Consider the following 23,290-nt stretch of genomic DNA (forward strand, 5'->3'; position numbering starts at 1 on the left):
CACGCACTTGGAGGTTTCACGCTTTGAGAGTTGGGGGGGTGGGATTGCTCACAGCTGTGAGGAGAGGAGAGAGTGCAGCGGGGCCACGGAGGAGTTTGACAAGGTGCAAGTTTTTTTTTTTCAGTGGAACTGACAGAAAGCAACAGAAGAGGTCATAGTCGTATTCAAACCCATTAAATATTTTCAGATTTTGACACTTTTACATAAGCATAAGCTTCAGTGTATTTTTAACAGTTTTTTTTAATGTGATATACCATCAAGGTGTCTCGTCATTAAGTTCAAATATACTTTATCAATCCCAAAGGGTAATTAAATGATGTTGTAACTCGTGTTATGTGGTTTCTTCCACATGTTGTTGTAGATACTGATGGCTGCAGGCAGTAAGGATGTCCTCTGTTTTACAGCAAATCTGGAGAAGCCTCTGCTGAAGACTCTGTTGTACAACACTGATGAAGAGGATGCTCAGCGTTGTCCATAATGTTTTTCATTTTATGAAGAATCCCTCTTTGTGCAACCATCTCCAGAAGTTCTAGATGGGTCCCCAAAACAGAGCTGACCTTCTTTAAAGTTATAGTTGGTAATCCGGCTCAGAAACACTTTTTGTTATACTGGCTGAAATGGTCCTTCCATCCTGAAAGTAGTCAATACATTATGTATTTAGAAAAAGGAGGTTAAAAATGTTGATCTCTGTGGGAGCGGCAGGCCTGTAAAAACTCTGACCAATCAGTCAGTCACACCGAAGGGCACTGATTGGTCAGAGCTTTGGTTCTGCTCTCAACCCCCTCTGTCCCCCAGGTTCCTGGGGTATCACCTTACCTATTGGTTGTTCCATACATAGACATAAAATAAGATGTCTTATATTATGTTTATGGTTCCATATGCCAATCATTCTGACGCCCTCACGTAACACCTGGGTGCGTGAACGTTCCGTGTTAGTTTCCGCTTGCTGCCTGCACATGCGCACTTCTAGTGTTTATGTATCCAGTTAGCTTAGCGGTTAGCTTAGTGTATAGCTTAGTGGTTAGCTTCGGTTTCAGCCGTTCTTTGTAGCTCCATTCATTGTAGTGTGTCGTACATTTGTTATCAGCCCCCTTTACTCAGGAACCTTAAAATAAAACCCAGTGTCACTAATTGCATTCAAAAGTTATCGAATCAGTAAATAGTACAAACACGTAATTTATCCTCAGTATACAAAATCCTGTCCTATGAAGGAAAGTATCCACTGAAATGGGTTGAATAAAAAATACCTGACACATTTTTCAGATTCTTATTTACAAAAAAAAACAAACATTAAAACCATGTCTGAAAACCATAAACCACTTTCCTATCACTTCGCATTTATGTATGTATTTTTTTTGTTCTTGTGATCTGTCACGTTAAATCACAATACGACACATAGAAGGATTCGTGAAACAATGTGATAAAGGTCAAGGACTGACACCTCAGGACGGTACTTTAGCAGATTCTAAAACTTAAATTTTACTTCTTTCACAAATAAAAAAATAAATCTGCCTGCACCATTCTGTAGCCTGCAGAGCCCTCTTTCACAGCAGCTATTCGAAGTGTATTTTATGTACAACTAAGTAAATCTCTCAAACTGATGTTTGGGTATTTGACCGGCTCTCGATAAAATTGTTCCAGTTTACGTTTTTTTTTTTTCATGTCTGGAAAACTCTTTTAGGGTTCCTCAACACCGTTTGAAGTTGGTTTTGGATCTTGACTTTGACATTGAAATATCTTGTTTGGTTCATATTTGTTCGTTCATATTCATCGCTACTTTGGTCTTATCGCTCTGAAGGACACTGTCCAAAAAGTCTTGCGTTTGATTCAGATAACTCTTAAGACTTTCTTCATTCCAAACAAGATTGTTTAATCTTTTTAACGGTACTGTAGTGAACACAGAGGTTTAAAGTGCTAAATGAGGCCTGTGAAGTCTAAGAGGGAGTGTTCTTTGTAACATCTCTGAGCATCGCACTGACCATGAGGGGCATTCACGGAGTTGTCCACTTCTGAGACAGGTGGAAACAGTTGAACATGTCCAGAAAAATCCTTTCTTTGTCATTGTGGAATGAAGAACTTTGTGCTTTTTTTTTTTCTTTTGGAAATGGTCTTTTAACCATTTCCAGATTTATGTGCAGCCATAATAGCTTCCTGAGCATCATTGCTGATAAGATTCCCTGTTGGCATCATGTAAACACACCAACGTTTCCACTTAAGCATGTTTTTAAAAAAAAAAAAAAAAAAAATCTATTATGCGCTTTTGTACCTTAAATTGGTTTTAAACCTTCTTAAAACCAATTAAAATGTTAAACCGATGGGTAAAGCCCTGCACCTTTTATTTTTTTCCTGCTCCATAAAACTAAAAGGTGGTGCTTTTGTCAGAATGTCAACGACTTGTCCTTCGTAATTTGCCATTTTAGCTCTAAACGTTTAACTGCAGATGGTAAACAACAAAAAAACAAACAAAAAAAAAAAACCCATTCAAAACTGGATTCCAATTTTTATTTTCTTGGCACAGTTTTCTAGCAGCATGTTTCATAAACATCACGGCATTGCTGGATCCTCTAACCGGCTGATCATCCGCCTGAAAACACTTCTGAGTACAACAGTGGCTGATCGGTTTCCAGTGGTCACAACATTTAGCAGTTTAGGAAGTAAATGTAATGGTAGCTAAAAACGAAAAGAAAAAAAAAATGTTGCATGCAGAAAAGCCGAGACTCACGGTCACACTAAAATGACGCAACACCCACTGGAGGTTTTATTGGTAAAATATACAAACCAGCAGCTGTTTGCAATAACCAAATGAAATAAGAATGATTACAGGAGCTCAAAATTAAAGTGTTTCTTCCTAATTAAACGCTTAATGTTGCTTTTAACAACTACTGGACTCTCAAAATTGTTCCAGCCCTTCAGGACAAGCATCTCTAGTACTAGAGCGCCCCTTCGCTGTCATGACCTGCTGCAAAGGTGACCACTGGTCAGGCACCAGCTTCTGGCACAGTTCCTGAGGAATCTTCGCCTGACCCTCACAGGGAAAGGCCTCCAGTTCGTTTCTTGTCTTATGCTGGTGTACTGCAGCCACTTTTTTTTTCAAATCCCACCAGGGATTTTCCAGAAGTCTCAAGTCAGACAACTGTATCGACCACTATAGCATCTTCCAGGGCCTCCTATGAAACCAAGCCTTGGTGTGATTTAAGTTAATTTTCTTGTTTAAAGGTGAGATGAAAACCTGCCTCGTCCAGGTGGCATAACCTCTGTTCCTTTCAACTTGGAAACTACACTTCCACCTCCATCTCTAGGAACATCCTTTGAAACATTTGTCTTTCAATTCAATTTATATAGCGCCAATTCACGATACATGTCAATTCCTAGGCACTTTACAAAGTAAAATTCAATCAAAGTATACAGATTGGATCAGATTATAGTTTGGTCAAAAAGTTTCCCGTCTAAGGAAACCCACCAGATTGTATCAAGTCTTGACAAGCAGCATTCACTCCTCATCAAAAAGCGTAGAGCCACAGGGACAGTCATCTGTATTGTCCATGGCTTTGGCAGCAATCCCTCATACTGAGCAAGCATGAAGCGACAGTGGAGAGGAAAACTCCCCATTAACGAGACGGGAAACACCTCCAGCAGAACCAGGTACAGTGTGACCTGCCCTGTGTCTCAACCAACTGGGGGTTAGAGAAGACAGAGCAGATACACAAAAAAAAAATTGAAGAGGTTCCTCTCTTGTGTCCCATTCTCTTGTCTTTGCCATATTTCAAACCTGCAGCTCCTGACGCCCTGGTGCTGGAGACCACGCCTGGTTTGCCCTCATGAGGAAGTCTATCCAGGAGGTTGAAGGCGTCGAGCTGAATTTAGACAAAATCCCGGTACTATTAGTCGTTTCTAACAATTTAAGCTGCTCCTGAGTAATCTATTTATTGCAAACAAACCTATTTTAAGGGTTGAATAATTTTAGCCGTGCAACTGTAACCGACAGCAAGGTTGATGGGAAACTTCTCATGAGATGAAAATTCTTTCTCAGAGCACTTTTTCTGAGAACTCCGTTGAGGTTATGTTTCCAGATTTTTAGCTCACACCATTAAATGATGAGGTTGGAATGCATCAGACAAAAAAAAAATGTCACTATAGTGCATAATGAATGCAAGGAGGACAAAAAGATGCGAAATGAAAACAAAGCCTTTGATGTTTGTAGAGTTTTATCGGCATTAACGGACACATTGGCAAACAATACACGACTGTCTGACCAACAACCGCCCCCTTAAGTTGAAATCAGTAGTTATGGAACATGAAAACACAAAGAAATGCTGGACAGTGGACAGTGTACCGAAAAAAAACTGAGACCAAAACTACAACTACAGACTGAAAGCAAGGCGACTATGCAATGCTGTTTTCAGAGGATCAACATAAAATTTAAATCATGGTGAAAAAAAAATAAATAAAAAAAACATTCAGAGTATGCATATATATTTATAGATAGATAAACGTTCCTACCAGCGTCATTCAGGCATTTAAAAACGCCTCTCAGCGGTAGAGTGCGAATGTTAATACATGTAACTGATTAAAATATATATCCTCTCAACTGTAGCACATTTTAGAGCTGCCTTTTAAAAAAAAAAAAAACAGACAAAAAGATAATAACTTTTTTTTTTAAATAAATAAATTGCTCTGTACATCGGATGAGTTGGGAAGCAGCATCGTCATGCATACAGATTGAAGTTACAGCGTGTCGTCATGCTCTGATCAGCCGTTCGCGTAAAAGCACTTCAGTGAGCAGAAATGGAAAACAAAAAAAAACAAAAACATACAAATCACCACATGTAGCTCATCGCCTTAGAGAAATGTTAAAGACACTAGGCTCAAACGTTTGAGTGCAGGTGTAAACAGTAAAATAGGCCGCAGACTATTAATAGAAAATGAGCAGTAAAAAAATATCTGTCAGTCTTGTTCCCTGGATTTTCTTTTTCCGCCCCGTTCTCTGTGTGTGTGTTCTTTTTTTTCTTTTCTTTTGGAAACATCTGCTTTGCATTTCAAGAAAAATGGTAGAAAATATATCTATACATATGCAACCTTTGGTTAGGGAAACAAATAAAAAAAGACTCTGCATAAAGAGGTGACCGGTGGGGAGCAATCAGATCAGCAACACGGGGATCATGTGCGAAATAACACGCTTGTCTTTGAGGTCTGGGTGCTACCCCTATAGGGCAGAATTACAACCATTGTGATAAATAATATTTACATACATCATGTTTTCCACATACAATAGTCTGAGATCAGGACCCCCCCTCCCCCCTACAAGTGCTCAAAATACACCTCTGCCTACTTTGCTAAAGCCTTCTTGAAATCTCAACTTTTTTTTTCTTTTTATATTGCACAAATAAAACATATATTCACTGTGCGTTCAGGATTAAGACATGACGTGAGAGCAAGTGAGAAAAAAAAAAGCTGTGGGAGCAGTTTGCAGCCTTGGATGCGTTGTCGATTTTGGTGAGGCTGAATAAGCGGGACAGGTCACAGACTGCAGTGCGCGAGCGTCTCGTAGAAGAAGCTACAGAGCAGCCGAGTGGCGAGACTGGCTCAAAGCAAAAACGAGGTACGAGGAAGTGTTATTAGACTAACGGATATATAAAAAAGGGATGTGGTGTACAGTGAGGGTGAAGGAGGACAGACGGAGCTGGTTCAGTCCTGGAGAAGGCTCTCTTCAGCCATCCATCCCAGAGAGGAAAGAGCTTGTTCCCGTCTGGAGTACTTCAGCTGCAGCAGGTCGCCCACTTCACTAATGGCCTCCAGTGCCTTAAAAGAAACAGGAAGCAGGAGATTTAGATTAATAACGGTTCAAAGAGACTCCGTTTGCTCCAGTCAGACGCAGGTAAGGATGTTTGGACATGTCACGAGTGGGAAAGTAGAGGTGAAAGGTGAACAGAAGGCTCACTGTAACAAACAAAAACAGCATTGAACAAAAACTCCCCCCCCCCCCCCCCACACTTCTTTCCAACAGAGACCCTATCAGTATTGCAACACACTGCAGGGCACCTGGAAACAATTTACCTTCCTCCTGACCTTTTTTTTTCTTTCTTTTTTTCCTGATTCCATGCTTTGAGGAACAGAGAGGGCTGGCTTTTCCAAAGACGGAAAAAGCGGCTCCTCTGTCTGCTTCACAAAAGAAGGCAGATGCCCGTTAAACGGACGATTACAAACGGTGCCGATGTGCTCCCCGGACAGATAAATGAAGTGTCTGCGGAAGGAACGGAGCGACTTAATAAAAATCTGTCTACGCTTTGCAGTAATCTTGAAAGACTTTTGGCCTTGCAGGTGATTTAAATAAAAAAGAGGTTTGAAGTGATCTTTATTTTTTTTGGTAACTCTAGTGAGAAGGCAACCCAAGGACTACAAATCATGGTAAGATATTTAGAATGTACTCAGGTAAGAGAAGGTCAAGAATCCAGATTATATAGTCCACCATGAGGCGCTCTTCACTTTCTTTATTAGGCTCTTTGTATCTCTGCTCTTTTTATAGGAAGCAGAATGCACATACATACTGTCCCCGTAGTTAAGCTCTTTAGAAAACATTTGTCTGAACAAGTTTTTCTGACTGGTAAATTAAGACAGGCCCTATTGTGATAATAAAAGCCCACTTTAACCTTCATCTTTTTTCACTAATATGCACTCAGAGAAGGGGGATCATCTCTCCCAATATGGAACTGTCTGCATAAATAGGTATTGTGACTGTAGAGTTCAGGAGGAGGAGGACTGGACTTAAACTACGTGTCATTCCAATCTGAAAGGACATTTCTAAAGCAGCCTACAGCACCATCTCTCCTCAGCGGCCGCTTATGATCGACTTACTGTATCGAGCATTTCTCTGGTGTGAGCAGCTGAAACACAGAAGCGTGCTCTTGACTCGATGATAGGCGTCGCTGGGAAGCCGACAACCACGGTGCCAATGTTCCTCTTCAACATCTCTCTGCCGAAAGCCCTGAAAGACAAGAAATATGCAAACTTCATTTTCACTAACATTTTGTTTTAGATCCCCTGTTGGTACATGGCGTTTTTTTTTAACTAAATCAACTTCATTTGATTTAGTAAGGATTAAAAACTGAACCATTTACCCGATTTTGGCAGGCATGTACAGCATCAGGGGCACAACGGGCGAGTCATCGTTGCCGTAGATGATGAAACCCATCTCGCGGAGTCTTCTGCGGAAGTAGTTGGTGTTCTCTGAAAGCTGTTTGAGGCGATCGGCTCCTAGAAAACATAGAGAGGGACACTCAATTTCCATCTTCCCGTCACATTCAAACCAGCATTTCAAGTCGGGAAAAGAGTGGACACTAAAGTACCAGGCCTACTACAAAATCAGGTCAAAGTGAACAGTTCTGCTCAAAGGCCACGGTATCATGCCGTACGGTGAAACCATGTTATTTTGATTTAAGGTCATTGTACCGGGCCATTTCTAGTCTAAAGACTGAAGTAACCCGCCTTTCCTTACCCGAAAAGCTCAGTCGGACTTTTGTGTAGACCGTAAGAACAGCAGCTTTCAGGTCTTGCCACAGATTCTCAGTTTCTCGGTTAGGTCAGGACTCTTAATGGGTCGTTCCAACATGACGTTTTCATTTGTACCTCTTGCTGTACGTTTAGGGATGTTGTCCTGATAGACGAAGAACCTCCACCCCAGCCTCAAAAGCTTTGGAGCTTCTAATGGCCCTTTTCCCAATTGTACCCACTCTGCTCGGCCCTACACTGCCCGGGCCATTTTCTGTTGACATAGCAAGGTGGTCCTAGAACCCGATAAAAATAAATTAATGAATTAATGTGCGGGTGGCAAGAAGAAACACAGAGCGGGATCAACCTGAAGGGTACGAGCTAGATGACGTGTGAGGCTAAGCTAATGGTAGCTAATGCTAGTTTGGTACAGTGGTCATATACACAATAAGCCCAGCGTACAACAGCTTCATGGTTGGAGGCATCTGTTAATGGAGCATGTATGGCTGTCCTGTTGAACATTTATTGCTGAAACCCATTGGTCTGGATGTTTATATAATCCTCCCAGCAGTGCGACGGTACCGTCCCTGGTTTTACGGACGCACGGCGCGCTGCAGAACTTCAGGATGTCTGAACAAATGTTTAGCTTCCTGTGCAACAAACTGCATCCAGCTCAGGAGCAACAAGACAACTTTCAGTGAAGGTGCGCCCTTAAGAAAGAAATGGGTCACTGCAGTGTGGAAGCTAGCTGCCGGCTCAGAGTGCAGGAGTACTGGACTTGTTTTTGGACTGCTGCAGATGTAAAAATATTCTTGTCGCCATCCCTGCCCTGAGCCCAGACACATATCATTCAATCTCACTATATAAAATTTATAGTGAGATGATATTTTTAAAAAAGGGGATGGTATCATAGAACTGCTCCTAATGGAAACCCCCGAATATCGAGTCCAACCGCGCTGAGTGGTCAATAAAGGAAAAGGGTGTGAATACTTTTTGCAAGCCGCTTTATTAGGCCTGCTTTTCAGCATGTTTGACCCAGATTGAAAAATTAAATCCATGCCTCAGTTTTTCATGTAAGAGGTCAATTCAACAACAAAGAAATTCAAAACCATATGAAATATTTATGTCGACCCTCATTTATTATAAGGGAAGAAAAGAAAAAAAACTGACACACACAGTAGAGTCACATGCTGAACTCTAAGACCAGGCCTAGAGGGATAGCATCCTAACCAAACAAACAGCCATATGCCACAGAGTGGCAACAGCAACACACATCTGCCTGCCTGCCTGCCTGCCTGCCTGCGCTCAAAAACACCAGACTAGAAACAGCGAAGCTTCAAAGCAACCTGAGACACAACAACCTCTGGCTTTATATTTACCCACACATATTTTCCATTGTGAAGAAATCCACAGGTATTCTTGGCACAGGGTGATCCGTTGGCCGAGAAGAACTTCACATTCACACGCTTCGGCCTCAGAACACAGACCACCTCGTTTCTGCCCTCCTCGTCCCATTCATGTTTAATCAAAGCGTCCATCTCAACTCAGGCATGTGTTTTGGTGTCCCTTTGTTTGCAACATATGGAAACCAACAGGCCTTTAACAGGCAGCTCAACTGTCACTTTGACTCTGTGTCAGCATCTGAAACTTCAAAGGCTTGAATTGCAAACAGTGACTGAGCTGCAACTAATCATACTGTCGCCGTTACTCTTCCGCGGGGAAAACCTGTCGAGCCAATATGCTTGCCGCAAGGTCAGGCTTTCTCTTCTTGGAAATGACACAAAAGAGGAGCTGGTGGCACACCAGGAAGAGAACACTACAAAGGTTACAGCAGGAGTTGTTTTTCTTGTACCTATCAACCGCACGGCTTGAAAGCGGTGTAACCTGATCTAGGATCGGCTTTTGGATGGGGGGATGAATCAATCAAGCTTGGCAAAAGGTAAAGGGGGTGCCGCCCAGAAAGAATAACAAGACTTGGGTCATTTATTTGGCTGTGCAGAAGAGTCCAGCCGAGTCGGGTCTGCAGAGGCCTCTGGTCCTGAGGCCTCATGCTGCTTTGCACCCACAGTGTGAAAGTAAAAAAACAAGCACACATGTGAAAGTGATAAAAGGGAATAGGCAAAGACCTTTCCAGCAGCCGGGCCAAAAGCCGAACAAAGAAACAAAGAAGGGTCCTACTGGGTTTAGGATTAACGAAAAGGTGGTAAATTTAAGAAGAAAAAGCTGTCAGGGCTCAGGAAATGGGCCAAGAACATGACTTTAAAAAAACCCAGCATTTATTAAAAGTCAAGTTTTAACTAAAAGATACAATTTTATTGAACTTTACATTTAATTTGACTATACTGATATATAGTTTAATATGTGTGAAGATCACAGACGTCTTAATTATTTATTTTATTCATAAAGCTGCCCAACCACTTTTGTTTGCCAGTGAGTTTGGCGAAGCTCATGGGAACCGAGAGAAACAAAATGCTTTGGCTTGAGTAGCAACGGCTCAGCCTCTGGTCTGCACGCTTTAATGTAAAACAGGGTTTTACCGCCATCTTGTGGTCACATCAAACAACTGCAACAGGTTTAGCGGCAACAAAAATCAAACGTTTTTTAAACTCTTGCATATTTCAGATGAAATGAAATAGTAAAGCATGAACCTCAGTCTAATATGGTATAGATATATACAAATACAAAATACTTAATTCAGGGGTTTTACCAAACATTTTTTTTAACAATTCAAGGCTGTAAAAGAAACTTTTAAAATAAAATCAAAATGACAGGGATGATCTTTTATTGTATTGGATGGCAAAGAAATGTTTTTATCATATAGTCTGGATGAACGATCACAAACTACCTCACTCCACCACCTGGCAATATGTAATGAGTGGTATCTGATGATCTTAAAGGTGCATAGCCACGTTATGAATTTTTTTAAATTTATATGTCAGTAACGCACTCTGGTTGCATACAAAGTTTTTATGTAAGGTTATCACTTCCTGCTGGCTGATTAGTTGTTATTTTGCCGTTTAATGCTTTGTTTTTGCTCAGTTTGTTATTAATAAAGCCCTTCATGTTTATTTACAATAACAACAGAAGTACGACACTGCGTGTGTGCAGCTAATGGCTATTAGCATCTCCCAGCTAAGTAATGGGAACAATGGTCCAAGATCCAGTAAACAAAAAACGCAAAAAATATGATTCCAAAAGGGAAAAGGCTGGAACAGTGCTGGGAATACAGTATGTTGGTGTTCACTGAAACGGACGCTAAAGCTAAGTTACCAGGATGTGACCGCAGAGTTGATTGACTTGAGCAAAAGTCCTTCTTTATACTGATAGTAATAGCAATGCTCTTCTTAGCCTCTACAGTCTTAAGTAAAAAAACATTATAAATAGATTGATTGACTGGTTCTTACCTTAGTGCTATGTCCCTGTTTGCATTCATAAACGAGAAATTAATTTCTCCGTGATGTTCTGATATGAGGCTCTCAGCGTTGCCGTAGATCGATGTATTTAGTTAATAACTCGTTGGTCTTCGGTTACGCTGAGCTGCCTCTTTACAGCGAGGCACTGCAGAGGGTCAGGCTCGGTTCGGCATAATTATTAATAGTGATTTAATTTTATTTATTATTATGCTTTCTGATAGTTCTGTGGCAATGCCGTTAGACGGCGCCATATCTGTTTATATCTGATCATCATGCCCTGTGCCGGGGTTATTTTAAGCCTCAAAAAGGACAATCAATACACTGTGAGGAAGGACGATTGGTGTAGATAACCGTATTTTATCAAGATCAAATGGTTTTTGGTCTTTTTTTAATAGGCATATAATGTGGCTATATACCTTTAAGATGATACTCTATCAGCCCTGTGGGTGACAAGAAGGCCCTGTAGAAGACAGTGAAGGGAGATGAGAGGACCACTGAATTGGCCAGGATCTGTTTCAGGGCCGCTGAAGAAAAAGGAGACCGAACTCCTGACATTACTACCAGATCAATAATCGAATCAGACTGCAGCACAGCGTCATGCAACAAGCTGGTAAACTACCCAACTGCTGCTTATTAAGTTCAGGCCCTCAAAGGTATGGTGGACGATCTTTGAGCTCCGGGGAGATGATAATATTTCACGCGATCCCTCTGAGAATCAGGAAGAGCAGGTAGGGTGGTCTTGTGCAAATATTCAAAAACTGATCTGACCATTTCTTAGCAACATTTCCAGAAAAAAAAAAAAAAAAAAGTCATCCATTCTACCTTTAATATCACTGTACTTACTGTATATATTGTCTGTTCTGAGGTTGCATCATCTTTTCGATTTTTTTTTTTTTTCCACACTGTTCTAGATGATAAATGTTTTATTGTTTTCTATATATTACACAAAACCAAAAAGGTGGGTTTGGATTAATTTTTCCCCCAATAGTGATTTTGGCACGTACCCAGCGTGGTTCCATCTTCTCCCATAATGATCTTCATGGAGGTGATTATCTGCTGGGCCACAGGAGGGGACATGGAGGTGGCGTAGAGAGCACTGTGAGAGTAGCTGCGCAGGTAGTCGATCAGCTCCTGTCAGGGAAATCACTGAAGTTAGTTTTTTACGTGACATTTAATATCTAAAAATAATGCTTCCAAAGCCTTTTCCTTTTCAAAAACCGCAACTTTTTCCAACCAAAGTTTTTAGATTTTAATCACAGTTCTAGAAAATTTGAGTACCAACAATGCACCTTGAAAATGCTCACACACACTACCAGGGTTCACTCGACTCCCCAAATCATGAAATAAAGCCAACAATGGCTTCTGATTGGGCATTAAGGTTTGGTTGGCATCTACCTACCTTAAATTAACTACAGTATGTTAGATCCATTTCAAAATTTTAATGTTTAAATTTCTCAAAGTAGAAAAAAAAAAATCTTCAAAATAGTTAATGAACTTTGATACCTTTAGTCTGTTGAAAAAAGAAAAGAAAAAAAGAAGCTGCATAGTTTGACAGTTGGTCCACCTTTGATCGTGCTCAGCTTAAGACACACAGATCCTATTTCTGATCAAAAGACAAGTGTATTAAAATTCCTGTATTTTTACTGTGAAACAACTAAATCTGGTCTGCATTTTTTCTTGAAGGGATAACAATGACAGGAAGAAGAGAGTTTGAAAATAAAAATAAAAAAAGAAGGCGGATTTCCTGTGTTTGCGCAACAGCGTGAACCGACACTAAGTGACGCACCATGAAAACTGCTCAATCAGCTGACGATGATTAAGCGCTTAAACTATTACAATCAGATTTTACGTCGTCTACTTCTATGGGTAAACTATTTAGGTTTCTGGTATGAATGAAGCATTACGCCAGCAGACGTATAAGCGCCAACCTTTTTGCCTCCAATGTATCCGCCAGCCGCCCCGAAGCTCTTTGTGAACGTTCCCATCATGATGTCAACGTCCTTGGGATCCAGGCCGAAGTAGTCCACGACGCCTCTGCCGCCGGGTCCCAGAGCACCGATGCTGTGAGCCTCGTCCAGGTACAGGTACGCCTTGTAGCGCTTCTTCAGGGCGATGACCTCAGGCAGACGCACGATGGACCCCTCCATGCTTTGGGATTTTAAAGAAATACATTCGATGTCATCAACAAACATAAAATAAACAGTGACATTTTTTTTAATCAGGGTGGCATTTTCCCCCTCTTTTTGAAATGGAATATTATTCGATACCAGCGATTAGAGGCGCTACCCTAGAAAGCTGCGGTTTCAGTTCTGTCAGCTTGGGACTTTAAACACATTTAAGGTATTTACTACTTTAGGAAGGCCAATGAAATGCCATGGTTACGTCATTTACATCGCAATCTGTCTAAAAACTATTTGTCTGTTAATAAAAAAAGAAAAAGAAAAAGAAAAAACAACTTTTGACCTTCAGATTAAAGCCAGGCAACACCTCATTAAGCCAACTTAATTACCGAACTGGTGCGCTTACATACCTGTAAATGCCCTCCACTACAATAAGAATCTTCTTCCAGGGTCTGTGGGTTCTGGGCTGCCCATGCACAATAGCATCTCTCAGCAGCTTCTCGAGGCTTTGCATGTCTACAGAGAAGAATAGGTGGGGAAAAAAAAAAAAAAAAAAGTCTTAAATGGCCTTTGCATATCGGAAGATTTGTCAAAACTTGGGTTTAAACTACTGAGGTTAGGAGGGCTGACAGTAACATCATCTGGAAATGGAAAGCGTCCGGCCCAGCTGCCGGTCTGTCTAAACTGTCCAGGCTAAGGAAGGAGAGCTTTTATCACAGAGACAACCAAGAGGCTCTTAGTAACTCTGGGGGAGCTGCAGACTCCCACAGCTCCGGTGGGAGAATCAGGACCACTTTTACTCTTGCAAAGCACAAGTCCGACCACCATGGATGAACGGAGCTGTAACAATTCCTGTTAAGAGCTTGCTACAAGTAGAGGACACGGCAAACGTGTGGGAGAAAGTGCTCTGGTCAGACGAGATCAGAAGTTAACCGTCTAAAAGATTACGCTATATGTGGAACCAGGCTGACGTGGTTCCAAAATACAACTCATTCTAAAGTTGTATTCTTATGTATTAAAATGTTACTAATCTTAACTATTTGTTCATTTCCAGTTATGTCCCATCATTGTGAAAATGAAGGCCCTTTTATTTGTAAATAAATGCATTCATTTTGTCATGCCAGAGGCTTTATACTTTAGACTTTATACTTAGAATTCATACTTTAAAATGAAAATTTCCATTGGTGACATTTAAAAACTAAAAAAGTAGTTTTATTTCTTTTGTGGGGGGGTTAGAATAATTGGTTATTTGAAAAGTTTTTTATTGTAAAAAAAATAAAATAAAGAAAGAAAAATGGACAATGGCCACAAACATACAGCCAGAGCTATAGTGGAATGGCTAGATCAAAGCAGATTTGTGTCAGAAAGGCCTAGTCGAAGTCTAAACCTAAATTCATTCCCCACTGCTTCAGGTATTTAGCAAAGAACAATGACCAGAACCTTCAGTCGATCGATGCGCCTTACTAGCTAGAGGGTAGAAACATCCTGATAGACTTGCCGTTAAAACTGCAGCAAAAGGTTCTTCTTCAAAGTATTGACTCTAGGAGATGAATACAAACGTAAGCCACATTTTAAAGATAAATCTGTTCCACAATGATGTGGTGAAAGAGTCAGACTCTGCCGGGCGAGTCAGAATAATGTAAAAACACGCAGAGACCTACACACGCCCATCTCATTATGTGTTTAACCAGCCACCTGGAGACAGCCTTTCACGGCTAATCGTCGAACGGTGTCGAAAGGACGCATTTAATCCAAAAATGTAAGCATTTCTACACACTTTGGCTGGACTCTTAATTCAGTGTGACGTTTTGTCTGCGTGAGAAGCCACTCACTGTTGTGTTTGAAGACTCGGATTGTAGAGCCCGACAGCCGCGCGCCCAGCACCAGAGAGGCGTGGTTCAGCTCGTCGCTTAGGATGAGACAACCCTGCGGGGAGATGAAAGAAACCACCTGGATTTTACTACACCATCTTTTGCATCGACATTCAGACATTTGTTCGTGATTAATGCTAATCTAGGCTATTGTGCTTAAAAACAGAGCCATATTTTTTTTACTTTGCATGGCAAAAAGAAATGTAATAAATGCAGTGGTCAACAATACATGTATGTTATGGGATTCCAATGATTAATCTTTAAAGCCTGTGAGGGACTAGAATCCCGAAAAAAAAAAAAAAAAAAGCTATTGAAATTAATCTAAAAAGCAAACAAACATTCTACAAAAGCAAGGGTTCAGTTTACGTAACGTCCCGTGGCCAAAGAACAAAAACACTTGTTGCATAATACACATCTGAGCTTCTATGAACCCTCTGTGACTTAAACCTTTGTCTGTTTTGATCCTCACTATGAGTCTTAATTGTTCCTCATTTGTTTTCTGTCAGGAAATGATTATATCGGCTCACTCTGTACACTTCTGAGTGACAGCGAGTCCTGTAAAAGCAACAATGGGGAAGAAGAAAAACTATGATGATGACCGCTGATAACCGAGATTCGGCTAAATAGCCAGACATCAGCCCTCTCCAGTAAAAATCCGGAAGCAGCTGCGCTGTAGAACAGCCTGAACCTTTCCTGTTTGGCCTCACTGCTGAAAATATTTTTAATAAAAATACATATACACAGGCGGGAGAGCTGCTTTTCCTCAACAGTAAAGTGGTTACTGGAAGTACGTTTCAATACCTGGTTAGGGGAAAAAAACACATGAGGCGAACAAAAGGAAGAGTTACGCAAGGTTCGTCAGAGAACAAAAAAACAAAAGGAAGTGACCAAAAGTCCCCACCTTCCCAGTGAGAGCAGGAATGTTCATGGAGTTGGTTGCGAAGCCCATTCCGAAGGTCATGGACGACTCGACGCCCAGAAATCTGGCAACCAACTCTTCCATCTCCTCGTGGATATCCAGGTTGCCTTAAAAAGAGCGTGCTCAGTTTTAACCCAAGTTGTCTTCTGCACCCTTTTATTTGCTGCCGTCAGACAGAAACCCTGATAAAAAGGGAAGAATTCGGTGGGCTTTACTTTAGTCCAATGCAAAACTGACCCGAGGTTCTACAAATAAGGAGCTGCTTATTTCAAATAGGCCTGAACCGGACTATGTCCTGGGTTAAACTTGATGACTGCCATCAAAAAAAACTGATGGAGCAGCTGTCAAAAAAGACATTTTAAAGCCAATTTTATTTTCCTCAAAAAAACAAAAACAAACGGCGGCAGTCACAGGTTGCTGCCCTTACCCATCTCAGAGCGGGTGCTTCCCACTCCGACGCCATACTTCTGTGTGGTTTCAATGGCAGCATCAGCACAAGTGCCGGTGTTCTCAGCAAAGCCCAGGTAGTTGTACGACCCCATATTGATGACGTCCTTCACCACCTTGCCGGTGTGCCTAAAAAATAAAAATAAAGTAAAATAAAAAGCTGGGTTAAAAAACTGTGACATGGACCCTTGGTCATTAGCCCCATTAACCTTCAGAGTGTGAGCCGCCTGCTTTAATTACCAGAGGTACCATGATATCGGCCAATAATGATGGTTTTACGCTTACAGTAAACAGCCGGCTGAAACCTTTCGCTTTATCTGTTGAGCCACTATACCTAAATGTTTAGATCTCGGACTAACGGCAACACTCTTCAGTCAGGAAGCCGTTACTGCAGGAGGAAGACTGAGCCATTTTCAGAACCACTGGGGCTTTAAAAGCATGACGACATAGGAAGCTTTTATAAGAACAAAAACTGCATTTTTCACAGACGTGACTCAGCAGCTTTTTATTCAGGCAGGTAAAACAGGAAGATAGATGCCAAAAAGAAGACAGGGAGCTTAAGATGTTGCAGCAAAGCCGTTCTGTTTTAAAATTTGGTAGAATCCTATTGTGTCGGTCATTTTTTGTATCTAACAGTTAAGGGTGTACCTATAGTACAGGGAATATCCTGATTTTAGTCATTCCAACTGCAGAAATCGCTCATACGACGACAAAAATGTCTACTCCGTAATTACTTCTTTGCTTTGTAACACAAGAAGACTCCTTTTTAAATCAGCAGAGCTGTAAATGTTAAACTATGCATTCATTCATTAAAACAATTACATGACTCCTTAAAAAAGGTCCTTTAGTCTGTGCTCAAAATGTATGACAGACCCTGACAAACATCGGCTTAAAACTGTAATAAGTAATGAATGATTTAACAATAAGACACATAAAAATAGATTGCAGTTTGTTTGCCCATTTAAGATTTAATTGGAAACAGTTTGATTAATGACTTTGTAGAAAAATATCTTATATAGGACCCATAACCTGGAGGATTTGACCATACTTGTACTTCTTTTTGGGGTCTTAGGAGACAGAGAGCTCTGTAACTGAGTGGTTTCTGAAAAATAACTTCTTTATAATAACAAATGAAAAGTTGAAATAAGCTACAACTAGAAATGGCCGACCAGACTTTTACAAAATTTAGGATTGGTGTGTCTTTGTTTATTATTTTCTAGTTTATGCTTTACCTGTCTTTATCTTCATCTACACCATCAGTAACTTATTCTATAAAGCACTTCAGACGCTCTTGCTCATGCCTGTCATAGCAAGGTGATAAACAGGAAAGCATAACTCAACCAGAACGTTATCAGAGCAGCTTGTCTACATAAACAGTGAAGAATGCCCTACGCTTCCTTTAGCTGTTGTGAAAGAGATACTCCATTAATAATATTTCAAGCATTCACCAATGTTAGTGTTGGAAACTCACATAGCATTCATTTCCTTCAGTTAGCACATCTGATTACAGGTGACCACACCCATCCGCTCTCTCCCTGCTGCTGTGATTGTCCGATCAAAAGGCCACTGTCACCACATTTAGGGATGAGATGTGCTAAAGGTTGTTCTATAAATGTCGTTTCCATGAAAGGCCATGTGACAGATACCGATGCTTACAAAATAACTGAATCACAGCTTGCGTCACATTTATGAGAACCAAACTCACACGATGCTCAGGGTGGGCCTTAAGCAACCACTGAGCGTGACGCCAGAGTGGCGTCATCGCGGCAGGAAACAGCGACTGGAAAACCGTATGCTGGGAAAAGCACAGCTAGGCCTACTTTACGATGATCGACGGGGAATGTTCGTGAATTTAAATGAAAATGAACGAATAAAAGGGTCAACTTTCTAGTTTACATCAACAGAAACGCACGAGGAAACAACCTACTCGAACGTCCAGTTGTAGTTGTGGGTGACTCTCTCCACGAGGTCCATCTTGGCTCCGGGGACGCTGCAGATGGGGCGGTTCCAGTTGTCCCGGATCCTCATGTACAGGTTCCTGGTGTAGAAGTTTTCGAAGTCCTGGTAGAGGGGGACAAAATCCTGGGAGGAGGGAGAGAACGCGTTCCGAGATTATCTTCACATTTTGACACGCATACTTTGTGCGTTATCTTTGCTCCAAGCCAAAAGGAAATATTTACTGTTGGAGATAAACGGGGAGTGAAAGTTAAGACAGGAAACGCGGGCAGAACGCTGGCTTTGAAAAAGCTGCGGCTCTGCTTAGGATCTTAACAGAAAGATTGTTTTAGCAACCCTATCAGGAAAAAAAAATAAAACCCAAATCTTACTGATAGAAGGCCTGGATTATTTATTTTTTTGTTAGAGTCACTATATTCGGCATCTACTCTTGACGTCTGAGATTTTCTACACAGCCAAAAGGCGCTTTACCTTCTGCTCGTCTCTCTCTCTCGCCACGTGGCACTTCTCGATGTTCCAGTGGCGGAGGAAGTCTCTGAGGTAGCCGAAGACGGTGAGGATGCCGTAGCCCATGTAGGTGAGCACGGCCACCAGCAGAGGCGTCTCCTCGAACGACTCCACGAAGGGCTTCTTGTACAAACTGGGATTGTGAGTGGCATTTTGCCTCTGGGGAACAAGAAAGGAAAGCTGGGGGTGAACCCAAAGCGGCCGTTACAACTCTCGTTAGAACTGAGTCCCACATCTTTTTCAGGTCTAAATCTGCATACTTCCCCAAAGCTCTCAGTCCTTTTTTCTAAACTACTAAAGTATTAATACAAAAATATCTCCCGCTTTAACTACACCTCCTTCTACGCTGGCCAAAAGTAAAGGCAGAATTTGAAAGGAGAAAAAAAAAGAAATTCCGAATGCAAGTCGATGGATGAATGAACTCTTTTTAGATGGATGAGTGGTACGTGTGGACAATAACCTTATAAAAAGGTCTAAAAATAAGTACAATTATCTAGAACATGGAACATGTACGACATCATGAGAAGCCTGTATAGATAACGTGGCTCGGGCTAAACAGTTTGGGCTGATAATGATCACGCAAACAAGACGTTTTTGTTTACGATTTCTCTTAATTCAGCTGATAAATGTCAGCAAACAAAGACAAAAAGTACCAGTGTGCAACCAGTCTTTTGATAAGGGCTTGCTTGGTTTAGATCCAACAGAAAACGTAGGAATCAGGAACATGATGCATTTGCAGAGAAAAAAAAAAAAACATGGGAGTTTTCGGTTTTGATTTACTTATTTATAGGCGTGATGAAAAAAAAAAAAAGTTATAACTCCTAGAATTTGCCCTGTTTATCATCAGTCACCTGATGGAGGAAATAAATAAAACCAGACTCATTGCAATGACTGGCGTAAAAACTAATTAAACGTCAGATATGGAAGGAAAAAAAAAAGACAAGTATTTATCGGCGTTGAGATTAGATGACTCATGAAATGACGGGCCACTGTAAAACAATAACAGTTTAGACGTCGGTGGGTACGTGCTCCGCGTGTGCTGAGGAACGGCAGGGCGCTTTATCTTAGAGCGAGGAGGCGAATCAACACTACGCTGAATATTTACAAAGTCCCAGAGACCGTCGCACACAAGGGTCACGGAGTGTAAAAAAAAAAGAAAATGTTATTAACCCAGAGCTGTAAATGACTGCCTTTTAGCAACAGGATTTTGAGCTTGGATTGCAGCAAAGCGGACGTTCTGTCACACCCTGGCGAAAGCCGCATCAGGAAATGGAAGCAGAGTTTCAAGCTGAACTGGGGAGATTTTTTACTTGAACACGGAGTCACTCATTAGCAGCTCCGGCCAGCAGCTAAGCAGCCACTCCTCATGTGACTAGTCATGCCTCTTGATGAAATGCCTCTGAGCAACCGAAAGAGCGATGCACGTGTTGTTTGTACGTTAGGAAAGTCTGCTGAACAGGTCCATCTCCAAAGCATTCTAAAAAATAAATAAAATACATAGTGGCTGTTTATGAAAAATGTCACCAGATTCAACCTCTCTAACACCTGCAGATAACAAGCAATGCAGCTAACTCCTACACATCATATTGGCTCATCGGTTCGCTAAAAAAAGACTAAAATCCAAGAGGTCACGCGTCAGCCGGCCACTACAAGAGCCCCGAACAGAAAGGACGAGAACGGCCGCTCCTTCACCCGCTGGCTCTGCATCTCGGAGACGCGGCGATCAGATTACGCTGCCTACACAATAGGAGACGCTGATGGCGTAAGCACACGTCGCTGGGATCAAGCTCAGACAATAAACAAGCAAGCCAGAAGTCTTGTTTGCAAAATGCTGAGCCGCTGTAAAGACGGGCCGAACTTTAAAGTGGGGGATCGTTTCCATTCCTTCCCGGTTCCCACATCCCAAAATTTTTTTTTGTTTCGTTTCCCGCGTCAGAATTACGCCGAATTTGCCAAGCAAATATCCAGCGTTAAAAAACAGAACCGCTAGCAAAAACTAGAAATAGATCAGAGTTTTGCGTCACCTTATGTAAAAGTGGTTTAAAAAACTGCTGCTTGTACTTCCAAAAAGTGGAACTACGTTTAATGCAGGAAGACTCAAAGTGGGCTGATATTTAGTGTCACTGGGGTGGGAAAAATCAAGTCAGGGGAAGAGGAGAAGGCTGCAAGGAGTTGTTTAAAAAAAAAAAAAATTAGTTTTTTCAAAAGTAGTTTATTCAGGCTGCTACGCCGCAGCATTAGAGACTTTGGGAAGTTTGTTTTGAGTTTTGTTTTGACTGCTCTTTCAAGCCCAATGTTGCGCCAAGACTTTGAACGCTGCTGATTTTAGTTTTTAAAGAACACTCGGAGTAAGCCGTTTCAAGGATTACGTAAAAATCAAAACGCTGCACAGAAATCAGTCGACAGTCTGCGATCGGTGCATTTCTACTTCCCGTCGCCGGTCACAACTGCACACGGTAGTATGCTAGTTGTGAAGGCTACCCTAGCTCTCCCTTTAACTCCAAGTAGGCAGACCTGACATTTTGTTCAGCTCAGTAGCGACAACATGGACCCAGGGCTGGACAGCATGTCGAGATTTTGAAAATATCTAGATAAAGAAAAAAAAGAAAAAGAGATTAGATGGGACTATACGTTTATATCGAGATGGCCTACTTTTACGCATTCCAGTATGTTCTTTTTCAGCCATTTCTCATATTTATCCAACAGCTGTTTGTTAAAACATGCCAGTGAGACATTTGGGATAAATCTTTGATTCAGAGATGGCTGTTTTTTTTTAATGACATTCTGGAAAGAAAGAAAAAAAACAGAGATGAATATTGTATATCGGCGTTCAGCCCAAAAAATATCGAGATTTGATTTTTGGTCCACATCGCCCAGCCCTACATGGAACCGACTGAGGTAAAAACAACTGGGAGTTGAAATCCCCCCCTTACAAGATATTGAGGCTGTGGAATATGACATTCCCCCCCAATGTGTGTTTAATGCTCTTTTGGAGTAGAGAGACCCATCTCAGCCATCACACACACACACACCCAAGTGAAGAATTTCTGCTGTTTCAACCAAACCCTTGAGGTACCACGCCCTTTTATAAAGTCTGGAAACCTCCAGCTGAAGGGAATAGACCCAGCAACCCCCCTTTGACCCTTCCTCCCTCCTGGAAACAGACGTCACCTCTACAGCAACACTACAGGACACTGGTCCTCTTCAAATGGCAGTCAGTAAACAGAGAGCATGTCTAACACACACACACACACACACACACACACACACACACTATGGAAACAACAGGGTGTAAAGTTACAGGAGGTGGCGGAGTCACTACTACAATCATCCCTGATCAGGTTTCTCGATCCACAACAAAAGGCAAAGTTACATAATTGAAGCTATAAAAAAAAAATGCTGCCTGTCATGTCACGAGGGGAAATGTAAATGTTGTGCGTTCAGAAAACTCGGCACAGCTGATATGTGAGGCCGCCTGTGTGTTTAGAAGCTAGCTGTAATTTTGCGATATTAGCAGCGACGGACCGCTAACTGACGCGCAGCCGCGCCTTTCCACGGCGCTGCTCAGGAAAAGAACCTCCCACACAAGAATGCAGCCGCTATCTGAACGCCGTGTGAACGTACACAACACGGACAGTGTTTTAATTCATATATATATTAAAATAAAAAGTGCAACAGAAAGCAACGCCCGTCCTATTCCCCCGCTTCCTGTCTCCTCTCCGTGACGGTTGGGCCTTACCTTGTCCCCGGAGCGACGGCACTTCTGTGACTGCTGGAATAGACAGTGGTTCTTCACGTAGCCATTTTTACTCGGGCTTTTCCTATTCAGCGTCCGGCGGCAGGCGTCGCCGTTCAACAGCTTCGTCGCGGCGCTTTCCGTCATCTTTAACCCCGGGGCGAGATTTCGCGAACTGAGCGGACTCTCGCTTGTGTAGCGATTGAAAACGTGAGTCGGATTTGAGATAAGGAGGGGGGGGAGACGGATTTTGACGCCCACTCCCGACACTGCCCTGTGACCGCGCCGAGGTTGCCGGAAATTCACGCCCCTGTGTTGGTGTTGTCGACCAATGGCGTGAAGCCACTACGAAGATCGTCTATTCAAACAGCGGTTTGTTAGGACCGAAACCCTAAAGCAGCGTTGTTTCCCACTGGAGCTGTCACGTCGTCTGTTGGAGCACAGTGAGAGCTCTTGCGTTTTCCCCACTCTTAGTTTTGCGTGGGACGTTATGAAGCTCAGCCCACTTAACCTGTGGTAACCTTTTAAAACACCTGAACAACCCTTGCTGCTAACGCTACTGGAATGAGTTAAACATTACATAAGAGTGAACGTGGTTTGCAATATATAAACAAATTTATGGAAGCATAGGAGACCTTATCGGAGCTGTATTTTTTTTCTTCATTGGGAGTAAAATTAGCGCATAGCCAACCGCCCACCGCTGTACCGTTGATTTCGTTTGGCAAGGCGTTCCTTCCATGAAAACTAAATTAGATTTTATTTAGCACAGTCCAGTGTATCACGAAGGGCTTGGCAAAAGTTGAAAACAAATTAACGTGCACGCAAACAACAATTCA

General features: G+C 41.8%; 1 protein-coding gene across 2 annotated transcripts; it reads right to left on the reverse strand.

Annotated features, from left to right (window-relative positions):
* Nucleotides 1-4,187: 4,187 nt before the first annotated feature.
* Nucleotides 4,188-22,749, reverse strand: LOC105930627 (serine palmitoyltransferase 2). Of its 2 annotated transcripts, none has more exons than XM_012868917.3 (12): nucleotides 22,458-22,749; nucleotides 18,683-18,877; nucleotides 18,183-18,337; nucleotides 16,236-16,384; nucleotides 15,791-15,915; nucleotides 14,851-14,944; nucleotides 13,429-13,534; nucleotides 12,827-13,046; nucleotides 11,903-12,029; nucleotides 7,116-7,251; nucleotides 6,853-6,982; nucleotides 4,188-5,799 (listed from the first exon to the last, which is right to left on the reverse strand). In XM_012868917.3, exons 1-12 carry the CDS (start codon nucleotides 22,599-22,601, stop codon nucleotides 5,686-5,688), a joined length of 1,695 nt encoding a protein of 564 aa, XP_012724371.2. In that variant the 5' UTR covers nucleotides 22,602-22,749; the 3' UTR covers nucleotides 4,188-5,685. The 2 variants fall into 2 exon arrangements, with proteins under 2 accessions (XP_012724371.2, XP_021175342.1); XM_021319667.2 differs by having other exon boundaries at nucleotides 18,683-18,898.
* Nucleotides 22,750-23,290: the final 541 nt, after the last annotated feature.

The sequence above is a fragment of the Fundulus heteroclitus genome, chromosome 15, assembly GCF_011125445.2.
Source record: "Fundulus heteroclitus isolate FHET01 chromosome 15, MU-UCD_Fhet_4.1, whole genome shotgun sequence".
Lineage (NCBI taxonomy): Eukaryota > Metazoa > Chordata > Actinopteri > Cyprinodontiformes > Fundulidae > Fundulus > Fundulus heteroclitus.